Here is a 12,514-nt window from a genome sequence, read left to right on the forward strand (position 1 = left end):
GCTCGTGGTGAAGTGGTAGATGGGAGACACCAGTCAAAGCTCTTTTTTCTTTCTTAGAAGGAAAGCAAAGGTTGAGAAGAAAAGAAGGCCCACTGATGGTGGGGAGGGGCAAGGAACTGCTGTATTGAGTGCCTGGTAGTCAGAGAGGAATCTAAAGAAATAGCAGAAAAATCATCACGGCATGGTGCCATCATGTTAAAATACAAGATGCTAAAAAAAAAAAAAAAGACTAATTTAAGGGTAGGGAGTGAACAACAGTGTCCATTGGATTTATCTGCTTGGAGGTAGCTGGTGACCTTGGAGAGAGCACTATCAAGAGTGGGGTGGGAGTTGGGTAAGGAGAGGAATGTAAGGATGTGATGTAATGTGACTTTTTGGGAAATGTTGCCACTTGAAAAGTGGGAAGGAGACAAGAAAGAAGAAAGACTGAATGGCAGGCGAGGGGAAGGAGAAATACAGAGAGGCTTGTGTATATGTTTATTTAGAGATATCAGCAACTTAAATTATACTGTTATATTGTTTGCATGTACAAATATGTAACAACAAATCCCACCATTATGTACAACATAAAGTATCAAAAAATATAACAGTAAATAAAGAGGGCAGCAAATAAAGTGTGTTTAAGTATGAGTGGGAAAGTACCCATAGATGGTGAAGAAGCAAAGGGTTCTAAGGAAAGGATTACAAATTAAATCTCTGAATAGTTGGAAATGATGGAATCCTGAGCACAAAAGGAGGAGTCAGCCTTAGGGGAGAAAAAATCAAAAGCAGAGCAGAGAGAGAGACAGACTTACTGTGGGGAACCTGGCTCACTTTCCGGCAGAGGCCAGCAGGCTGGAGACACAGGGAAGAGCCCGGCAGTCTGGGTCTGCTGGCAGAATTACCCCTCCTTTGGAGGAGGTCAGTCCTTTCTTGTTAGTCTCCACCCACATAATGGAGAGTAATCTGCTTTCCTCAAAGTCTACTTATTCAAATGAGAATCTCATCTAAAAAAATACCTTCACAGAAACATCTAGAATAATGTTTGACTAGATATCATGGCCTGGGTAACTTAACAAACGAAATCAACCATTGCAAGTCCACCACTCATCCATGGGGCACCCAGAAAAAGGAAAATATAGATCTGAGAGTAGACATGTGTTTGGTAGAAGTAATTCAGTAGAAGTAATCTACTATTGATGGTTTTTAGTTTTTAGATCACAGTAATCTTAAAAATTTATCAAGTAACTCAGATATTTTAAAAACACAAATGTTCATGGGTAGCTTCGTATTATTCAGCAAATATTTGCAAAATGCCACATTTCTGGCACTGTCCTTCATGGTAAGAATAAGGATAAAGATTTCATCTCTTATGGGGTTCACCTTGTAGGGATAACACACAGCACATTAATAGGTAAGTAGGCAGAGGGTCATAAACGGAAATATATGAAACAAAGGGGAATACAGTATGTTTGAGGCACTTATACTTTTAAGTAGGGTGGTCAGTGTGGAATATGATATGTCAAGAAATTTGTAATGTTTTGAACAACCCACAATAAAAAATTAAAAAAAAAAAGTAGGGTGGTCAGGGAAGGTGATAGGAAGATGAAACTTGTGAAAGAAGAAAGGGAGGCAGCCACTTGGATATGGGGCAGAGTGGTTTGGGAAGAAGGAACTGCCAACCAGACACAGGAACATGACCTGACTGGCATGTGCCTGGGGCCAACATGGGAGCTGAGGGGACATGAAGGGTAGTAGGAAGCAGGTGGTGGGAAGTGAGGGATCAGACACTGCAGGACATAGAGAAGGCTGTGAGTCAGGCAGGAGCCGCTGCTAGCAATGGAACCTCTCCATGCCCACTATGTTGAGAGGAGACTGAGGGCAGGAGACCAGTTAGGAGAATATCCAGTATTTTAGATGAGAGTTGACACCCTTTTTATTTTCTATTTTGAGACAGGATCATGCTAGGCTGGCTTTGAACTCATGATCCTCCTGCCTCCACCTCCTGAGCTGTTTACATATCATTTTAAGCATTTTATATAAATTATCTTATGATACTCCAACCTTATGGGGGCAGAGAGCATCACTATTCTCATTTTAAAGAAAATCTAAATCATATACAGGTTAAATTGACATATTTACTCATATAAGTTGAGCATCCCTATTCCCAAACTAGGAAGTCTGAAATCCAAAACACTTCTGGTCTCAAACATTTGGATAATGGATACTCATCCTACATAAGAGGTTATAAATTAAGCCTATGTACTGGATGCTGTCTTGTGCCAGCCAGATACCCACTTCAGCTTAGAGGCTCTTATTCCCCCAGGTGCCAGAAGAGTTGTCTGCTGATAGCTTTCAGCTCAGTTCTTCTCTGGGCACTGATCTTGGCCCCAGAGAGCAGCTGTCACCGAGCCTGCGCTTGCATCCTGGGCACAGGGCCTGGCTGATAAAAGGCTGTAAAATTCATCTCTGGCCTCCATTCATGACAACTCTGAGGGGCTATCCTGGCTCCTGGGCTCCCCATGGGATCAACAGAGGCCTCTGCTGCAAGTGCATCTCAACCCCCCAATCTGCCCCCCCATCCTGGTGCCTCCCTGGCCTCCTTCCCTGTTGTTTCTGAAAACATTCTTAGTAAACTTCCTGTCTGAAAATCTCTGCCTTGGAACCTATATCATGAGGAACTGTACCTAAGCAAGTTACGTGGAAAAAAAAAAAAGATACATGACAGAAAAAACAGTCAGCCAGAAAGCGTGAAAAGTTTTAGATGAGGTTTCATTTTGAAGTTCAGTTCATAGCATGGCTACAAAGTGATTAGAATTCTATTTTTCCTACATAATGGTTAATTTCTTCAATTTAATGAATAAACCTGTCAAATTTAATTAACACAAATATATACACATACATACTAAGAATGTAATTTCAACAAGAGGAAAAAAATAGTTTTAAGCACTTATTTGTGATATTGGAAAGCAAGTCTATACTTTTATAAATGGAAAACAAAACAAAACAAAAAAACCCACCAGCTCAAAAAAATCCATCTCTACTTGTTAAAACTGGCTAACAAATGTTACCGGAATTTTAATTCTTTCCAGAAATACACAGCAGCTGGTATCCAAGGCCACTTGTAGTCAGAAGAGAGTTATTTTAAATATTCATTCAAAATAGGCTGTGCAAAGAAGGATTTTTTAAAATACCCTTTGACTCCCGATTTTAAAAACATATTCAAACCCCACCAGCTTTATACAGCATTTTTTAAAAGAATTAAAGCAATATACCTAACACATCAGGGAATAGTGGTTAATTAGACATGGTAGATCTCTTTAGACCCTAATGATAATGGCATTTTTCAATACTCATTCCTTTATTATTTCCAGTTTCCACACACACTTATCTTAGTCTAATGGAATCTCCTTGTAGAATTCCAGTTATCCATCCAGGAAAGAATACAAAAGAATTAGATCAATAAGCACTATTAGCATGACAAGTCTCTATTTTATACACTTAAACACATTCTAGTCAGAAAGATTTTAGTTTTATCCTTTCCCATGTGTCAGCCAATCAAATAGTGAGTGGAGATTTCTTTTGTACAGAAGCATTAAGAGCACAAAAGAAAATTTAGTTCTGCCGCCATATGAATGAATATGTAACAACAAATCTCACCATTACATATAATTGTAATGTGCCAATGAAATATCAAAAATAAAAATAAGAAAGGGAACAATAATTTAAAAATTTTAGCTATGCCAATGGAAGATACTCTGGTCAGAACTTTGAACACCTTTGGAAACAGTTCTTTCTTGGCTTTTGGATTTTTTGTTTAAAACATCAGTTATAGATACGATAACTGCTTAGGTATGGACAAGGCCACACTCTAGTGGTCCCATGGTTGCCCCAGCACACCCAAGCCACCGTTAGGATAGGTAATGTATCCCCAACAGCATTTCTGGGGTGGTGGTGCCAGTGAAATCTTAATTGTATATTTCACATTGAAAACATTCTTGTGAAAAGAATTTCACTGCTGCCTGGGTGACTGAGAATCACAGCCCTTTTATGAGACTACAATACTGCACATCTGCTGCTCACCCACCTGGGATACATCAGCAAACCTGGGTGTGGCAGGGGCTTACTGAACTGGGGTAGCAGGGAGAGGGCATTTGAGTGAGCAAATGTTCTGTGGAACATGTGACAGTTTCCTGCGGACCGTGGACAGGACTTTCTGATGTGCTGGACAAAGGCAAACTTTATTCTCCATCCCTGGGTTCTTGATAACCAACCTATTTTAACTAACCAGTAATTGAATCATGCAGGGAAATGAAATGGTTGATGAAAAACAGATTACATGACTCTGTCACCTATAGTAAAAACTCCGAGAACAGTGTGTTAATTGTGTCATCAGATTTCCAGATGTTCTCTATTCCCTAAGTATATAAAATATATATAAAATATATCCCAAAATATATAAGTGGATACTTACAACTTAGCAAACTTTCTCTGAGAGTCTGGGCCTTCAGCTCCCATGTATGGAGTTAATGACTTAAAAAGTCAGTTGCGTTTAACTTTTTTTTCAGTTGTAGTGTTCACTGCAATGAAATATTTTGCAAGCAGACAAAATATGTGGGAAAAAAGAGATGTATTTCCACATAAAATAAGTAAATATATACTAAAAAGAAAAGTTGTTCAAAATACTGTTGTCTTCGATGTGAGAACTGTAAAGGACTGAAGAACAAAACTCTAAAAATTCTGAGATAGTCTACTCAAATTAACTTTGCAAATTAAGTATGTTTAACTTGCAGCACTAGAGATTAAACCCTGGGCCTTACCTATGCTCGGCAAGTGCTCTAACACTGATCTACCTCCTCAGTAGTTTTTATTTTATATTTTGGGATGTCTTGCTAAATTGCTCAGGCTGGCCTTAAACTTGTGAACCTCTGCCTCAGGTATCTGGGATTACAAGTACAGGCTACCATACCCAGAAAGTATCCTTAATTTTTTATTACTCTTTAAACTGACAAAACTGGCAATTATAGCAATGGACTATGGATGTGATTTTTGCAGATTTTAATCAGTAGTCTCTTACTCCAAGAAAAGGACTTGGTTTGACAACAGAAGATCCATAAGTGAAGATACATTGGAAATTTCAGGATAAAATAAAATGTTCAATATTGTGCATAATTTGCTTCAGGATTCTCCACTTTCAACTGAATTTTTAAGCTAATCAATAATGTACATACATGGTTAAGTACACATTCAATAACTTCTGCATTTTACTTAAGCCAGGTTAATGTTTCTCCTTTAGGGTCTATTGGATGAGACATTTCTTGGGAGATCTTGTGCATAAAGAGCTGAATTGTTGGTCAGTCTCTGGACTTTTTATTCCCATCACATGGGGTGAAATGGCAGGAACTTCTCCACAGTAACTGAGTGGTCAGAAAGCTTTGGAGCCAGATGACAAATATGTTAGTAGTGGTCTAATTCTCCTATACAGAGAATCCAAAGCTTTATAGTACTATAATAGGTCTACACAGAGAGCTACTCCTCATAGCAAAGCAAAGCTAACACTAACGTTTGTTGAGGATTTCAAGAAAGGGTTCTGACCTCTCATTCTCTTTTTTCATGATTTGGGTCTTAACCTGAATATATAATCTTGGCTGCAGCATTTTCCAGGGGAGATTTATTCTAGCACAACTGAAAAAAAAATAAATGAAATATACTGAGAGAGAAGTCAGTAGTAGTACTCCATTATTTAAACATACAGTTTAAAAGAACCAGAATAGTTATGTTGTATATAATTACCAACTTAATACAGTGTTATTTTTAGAACGATAAGTTAGCCAGAAAGAGATCTCTATAGATACAACCCTGATGGCTCATTTCACCATTGCCTTTGGGCTCTGCACAGTCATTTCAACAGTCATAGATAATTGCTGGAACTGATTTCAGGTCATTTCACCTTTAACCTAGAACTTCCCTAATCACTCTCTTTCTTACGGTGAAGAAATACACAAAACATTGGATACACAAAAATAAAGTATAGGGGTGGAGCAGTTGGGAGGGAGAAGAATTCCTGACTCAGCAATGTCCACAAAGAAACAGCATTACGAAAATAAGGGCAATCTTCCAATCTCTAAGGATAAATAATCATCAAAATGATGGACAGTCCTGGTACTTTTCCTTTACTCTCTAACATGAAGAGTGGAAATTTATTTAAAAAGAAAAGAAAAAGTATCCACCTCTGCTGAATATTTATCCCAGTGGTAATCACATAAAAACAATGATATTTTTATTCATAAGTATTTTGGATCTGGTCTGAGAACATTAAATAATTCACTAATTACTAGACAGTACATTTATAGCTTTAATTGTTTTTCCCCATTTCTCAAGGGATATATTTCTTCCAGAAGCACATTGCTGGAACAAACATTTATTTTTATTGTTTCACAGGAAAGAAGCAGAAGTACCCACCCAGCTACTATAATTCAATAAAATCAACTGCCAGAGAATTTTGTTTAATTTACACCTTTGCTCACACTGTGCCTCAGGGCCTACCTTATTTTTCTATTTGAATTTGATAGGAAATCGTCTGTTATAATGAAACAAATTTATGAGACTGATACATTTTTTTTCCAATCAGTATTTTTTAGACAACTTGTTGTTCTTTTCCTCCCTTCAAGAATACCACCGAAAAGCATTACACATTAATTAATTATGAAGGTCATAATCCATGCAATACATGTTCACTGTGAAACATCTGGAACACACAAGAAAATATAAAAGCAAAAACACAAACCATAATCTAACCAACAGAAATAAGAATTGCAAACATTTTGAAAACTGTCTTCCAGTGAACAAATGCAATTCTTTATTAAATCTTATAGATTACCTTCTAGTCCATAATGAATAAGTAGTATTCTTCAACAAAAAAAGCTTGGTTACGATTATTGCTCTGGGTCTCAGTTTGTTGTAATATTTGAAAAAATATTCGATCACAATCTTGATATATATGATTTAAAACTTTTGCTATATTGAATATTAAGTAAGCAGGTCCTAAAGCCCAAAAGTTTTTGATTGATAAACAATATGCTTGTGTAGAATATAATAATGATTTCAAACTAAGCCCTGAGACAATTCAGGTAGGCACTTTAGTATGATTTGCTTGGCATATGAATTTTAATCATGTCTCAAAGTGGAACAGTCTCAGAAAATTTAACAAAATGTGAATCAATCTCTCTTCTAGAGGTTTCTGTGAGCATCAGTAGTGTTCAATAAGAAAGGATTTGCCTTGCTCTATTTAACAACTGATGATTCCAAGGCTATGTTTAATTATCATGTATATTACAATGACAAAATACCTGAATAATCACCTTATAAAGTCAAAAGGTTTATTTTGGCACACAATTTTGGAAGTTTTGGTCCACCACTGGTTGGTGCCATTGCTATGGGCGTGTGGGGAGGCAAAGCATCATGACCGGAAAGAGAATGGAGTAAACTATTCAGCTTATCGCTGGTGAAGAAGTGAAAGAGGAAGGGCCTGGGTGTCACTGCTTCCTTTAAGGGCATGTATTCCAGAGCACCACAGGCTGGGGACTAAGCCTTTAGCACAGAAGCCTTTGGGAGACATTCCAGATCCAAACTATAACATCATGTCTCCACATGTTACAAGTTAAATACATTTATTATCTGGGAACTTTTAGAGAAAACCATCCATAAAGTCAGAGTTTCAGTTCCACTGAGTACCCACAGACTACTGCTGGTTACAAAAAAACTTAAAAGTTTTACTTTTCCCTTAAAATCATATCAAAGGTATTCTTTCTTCCAATGGAAAACACAAGAACAGTGTTAGAGAATACACACATACACACCATACACAGACACACAATTAACATATTCCCAACATGGTGATCAAGTATTTTCTCATTGTTTTTGATTTAATATACCCACCAGAGTGTTTCATTTCTATACTCAAGTATCTTCCTATATACATGCAATTGAGAATTCACTGGCATACATATCCTATAAAGTGACCAGTATACATTTTTAATAACCAACTCCTGTTTGCACAAATGTATTCAATGGAGTGTTACTTCACTGAATAAGGGGCAGCAATAAAAACTTACAAAACAAACAAACAAAAAAACATTGAGTGAGAAATAAGGCAGAGTTACCACACTTAACAACAGCACTGAATAGTGAGCCAAAAGACTCCTAGTCCAAGAAATATCCTCCCTCCAAGGATACGATCACCCTCAATAGAAACCCATAACCACTCGTGTACGGGAGGGCATGAGTGAAATAAACCAGGATCTTTACAGCACAATAGCGGTGCCCTCCCTGCAAGGCGCTTACTTGAGGGCTGTTCTGTAGTGGTAGATGGCTTCCCTGTTCCGACCTTGGTCCTTCAGGAAGTTGGCATAGTTGTAATGAACCTTGGCATTGTGGGGCAGAGTCTGAACTCCAGATCTAAAACAGATACATTAAAAAAAATTATTTTAAGAGCAACAGAGAATACTGTTATGATATTCCTTCATATTTTACTCATGGTTTTATGAATGTGTGTATCTGAAACATTTGTTGGATTCACCTCAAATAAGGCTTTTCCAAAATTTGTGAATTGTATGATTTACTCAATATTATTTTCTAGGAAAGACAAAAGTTGTGCACAAGTGAACAAAGCTGCTAACTGGGCACCAGAACAATGTCCTCGGCAGGTAAACATAGAACCTTTCTTCTTTCTAGAGACACACCTGAGGCCTGGGCAAGCCCTGCCATGTCTCCTTGGTCTTTCTTTTGGGAGCACAGCAGAGCCCAATGACAGACCTGAGGGCACATTAGGGCAAAAGGTAACCCTGTATTACCACGCCAGTGTCCTAACTAGGGTGCAGTGGGCAAACGTGGTACTCCCAGGGCTGCTGTAAAGTGAAACTCTGCAGAGGATGACGGAAAGCACAGATAGATCCTTCCAGTGCAAATTCACATACGGGGCAAATCCATTCTTCCTCTCCTGTCTACCTCAGGGACCAGTGTTTTTATTCACAGGAACTCAATGGAAAATGCCTAAGTGCTCCATGCACACACCGAAGAACCAAAGGAAGAAAAGATTAAATGGATTTCATAAAATGAGTATCAACAGCCCATAACTACTACCTCCTCTTTAGGAGGTGAGGTGAGATCTAACAGGTGGTTCCCTTTGTTCTCTGCCTCTTCCCCTTTCTTCTTTCCCACCATTCCAGTTCCCTTTGATGCTGGAATCCAGGCTAGCAGGAAAGGGTATCTCCCATCTCTCAGCAAGTCCACAAAGCCACTGCTTCCCCCTGGGCACTAGGAGGGCCACTTTGCAAGGAAAACCCTTTTCAGACCCAGGAGTGTGCCCAGGGACTCAGAGAGGCCCTTCATTGCTCACCGATAGTGGGTAGTAAATTTGAGCTTATTTGAGATAATTATCACATTCCTGGTTATGTATGGGCTGGAACGAATGAAAGGAAAAGTTAAAAGTAAATGTAGGCCCAAGCAGAATCATTGAAAAGGGACACATTCCAGAGGTCTGATGGTATAATCAAATTAGTCTGCAAGCATTTCTTTGAACTTCGGTAAATGGCACAGTTGCTTTTTTTTTTTCTTAAACATATTTTTAGACGTTGATGAACCTTTATTTTACTCATTTATTTTTATATGGTGCTGAGAATTGAACCCAGAGTCTCACACATGCTAGGCAAGTGCTCTACCACTGAGCCACAACCCCAGCCTGGCACAGTTGTTTAATATCTGATTTAAAGCCCATTCAGTGCCACACACTGTCACCAATTGGATACTAGAGACAGAAGGTGGCCAGAGTCCCTGCCCTCAGGAGCTTACTGGGGTGAGAAAACTGGGGAATCAGGAAATGCGGGTGATGACAGAATGGCTTGCAACAGCAGCTGAGCTGAGGCTCATCCCAGAATGGGGATCAGGGGAGATTTCCAGGACAGTCACAGCAGAGCTGAGATGAGGGATAAGGAGAAGTAAATAAGCTCCAGGGTGAGAGGCAGCACAATGCCTCAAGCAGAGGACCTAGAGAAAGGTGAGCAGGGGCTTCTGAGGGACTGAAAGAAACTCAGCGGTGCTGGATCAGAGAAGGTAAGTCTGAGAATGGGGAGACCCTAAGGGGCTTTGGGTTTCTTGGAAGAGCACTGGGGAGTCAGGGCAGGTTTGAAGCATAGAAATGAGACCAACAGTGGAACATCTGAGGACTTCAATGGCTGCAGTGGAAGTGGATTAGGAGGAAAGACCTGAGGCATAGAGACCTGTGAGGGTGTTGCAGAGAGCATCACCAAGGGGGCAGAGGAAGAGGAGGGGGAGGGAGAGAGAGAAGGAGGGGAAGGATGGTCAGAATTGCAGCCATGGCTATGGTAGAAGATGTTCAGGAAGCAGAGGAAGCAGAGGTGGCAGGTGGCAGGGTGTGATGGCAGATGATTCTCTGGAGAACAACCCTTGGAGAATGTTGAGGATGATTCAAGATTTTTCTTTCTTCATTCACTTATAGCTTTCCCCCCACCCCTCTCCCCGCCAATAATTGGAAATTATCTGCAAAAATAAATCAATACAAGAGAGATGACTGTAGGCTGGGCTTCCTACTGACAAGTTTTATTGGAAATCCAATGCTTTCCTATACTAAATCTGTGCCAATTTTTTTTTTAATAAATGCATCTGAGAAGGACAGTAGTGGGGGCAGAGGGAAAATACAGGACTTATAAAATAAATGCAGATAAAAATATTCCACAGTTCAGGAAATGAGGCTTTGCTCAGAGACATTAAAAACCCTGCTTAAATGGCCACTGTATCAGTCTGCTCAGTCCATCATAACAAAACCCCATGGGTGGCTTAAACAATAGCAATTTATTTCTCACAATTCTAGAAGTGGAAGTTGAAGATTAAGGTCCTGGTTGATTCAGTTTCTGAGGTCAGCTCTCTTCCTGGCTTGTAGATACTCACCTTCTAGTTATGTCCTTGCATGGCCTTTCCTGGCGAGGGAGGTGTGTGTGCCCAGAGCTGGCTCTGGTGTCCCTTCCTCTTCTCATAAGGGAACCAGATCTATTGGATTGGAGCTCCACCCTATGATTCCATTCACTTTGTCACTTCCCTCACAGGTTCTATCTCCAAATAGAGCAAAATGGGAGGTGAAGGCTTCAACATATAAATTTTGGAGGACATAAACATTGGGTCTGTAACAATCACCAATGCCCTAGCTCTTAACCATGAGGGAGGGCACTGTACTTGCCCATCAGCAGCAAGAGTTGAGACTGTCACAGTGCCAAATGGCTGTGCCTAAAGGTCTTACTTTCCACTGAATGCTTGTCTACAGCTGAGGCCATCTGCCTAGGGAAGCCCATAAGGTAACACTGGGGCAGGAGAGGATCAGTGTGACATCTGCAGATGCCTCACAAAATTAACCTGCACAAGAGGATGCAGCTGGAGAGGGGCAGGGATAAAATTCAGATTCAAGGAGTTTGGTTCTAGATTTTGTTCTCTAGCCTGGAGGGAGGTGGTGGGGGTAGGGGATGAATGGTTTGGGGGCTACGTAGAAAGAAAACTTGTGGATCTTATTTTGATAAAATTGAAAGGGGAACAGCTGGGCATGAAGAAGAACTCAGGGATGAGAATCAAGTTTTTGGGCAATTATACTTCAATGTACTACCTCTCTCGGACAACAGATTTTCATTTAATTGTTAGCTTAAAGAAAGATCAATAGGGAAATTCCATGTGAACTGTGAAAATCTATTGGGGAAATATGTTAGGATGGTGTAAACTTTGTTGAATTTTGGTTGGAAAACATTTTTTTTTTTTTTTTTAGGACTCTCCATACTGCTTTCTATAATGATTGCACTAGTTTACATTCTCACCAACAGTGTACAAAATTTTCCTTTCCTCCAGTTATCTCTGGACGACTTCTTCTTCTTCTTCTTCTTCTTCTTCTTCTTCTTATTATTATTATTATTATTATTATTATTATTATTATTATTATTATTTTGTTCCAGGGATTGACTCCAGAGGCACTTAACCATTGAACCATATCTCCATCCCTTTTTATTTTGAGACAGGGTCTTGCTAAGTTACTTAGGGCCTCAGAAAGACAAATAGTGCCAGAAACAGAAAGACAAATAGTGCATGATTTATCTCATTTATCTGTGAAATCTCAAAAGAAAGTCAAACCCATAGAAACAGACAATAGCATGATGGTTATGAGGGACACGAGGGCTAGGTTTAAGGCACAAACCTGCAGTTATGTGGGATGAGTGTAGGGATACAATGTACAGCAAGAGGACTATCTTATTGTGTTGTAGATTAAAAATTTACAGAGAGAACAGATTTCAGGTGCTATTACTTAAAAAAAGGTAAAAATAGCTGGGCGTGGTGGTGCATGCCCAGTGGATCACTAAGCAACTCAGTGAGATCCTGTCTCAAAATAAAATACAACCAAAGGGCTGAGGATGTGGCTCAGCAGTTCAGTGCCCCCAAGTTCAGTCCTTGGTGAACCCCCTCCAAAAAAATGGTCATAATAGGA

The 12,514-nt window shown here is 39.4% G+C and overlaps 1 protein-coding gene across 1 annotated transcript in view; it reads right to left on the reverse strand.

Annotated features, from left to right (window-relative positions):
- Tmtc1 (transmembrane O-mannosyltransferase targeting cadherins 1) overlaps positions 1-12,514 on the reverse strand; it is a 268,042-nt gene that overhangs the window by 54,882 nt on the left and 200,646 nt on the right. Inside the window, exon 11 of the mRNA XM_046435417.2 lies at positions 8,323-8,436. Within this exon, the coding sequence (XP_046291373.1) occupies positions 8,323-8,436 (114 nt within the window). The remainder of the gene's footprint in view (positions 1-8,322; positions 8,437-12,514) is intronic.

The sequence above is a fragment of the Marmota monax genome, unplaced genomic scaffold (assembly GCF_021218885.2).
Source record: "Marmota monax isolate L192 unplaced genomic scaffold, Marmota_monax_Labrador192_F-V1.1 WCK01_AAM20220418_F8-fsc00012, whole genome shotgun sequence".
In the NCBI taxonomy this organism is placed as follows: domain Eukaryota; kingdom Metazoa; phylum Chordata; class Mammalia; order Rodentia; family Sciuridae; genus Marmota; species Marmota monax.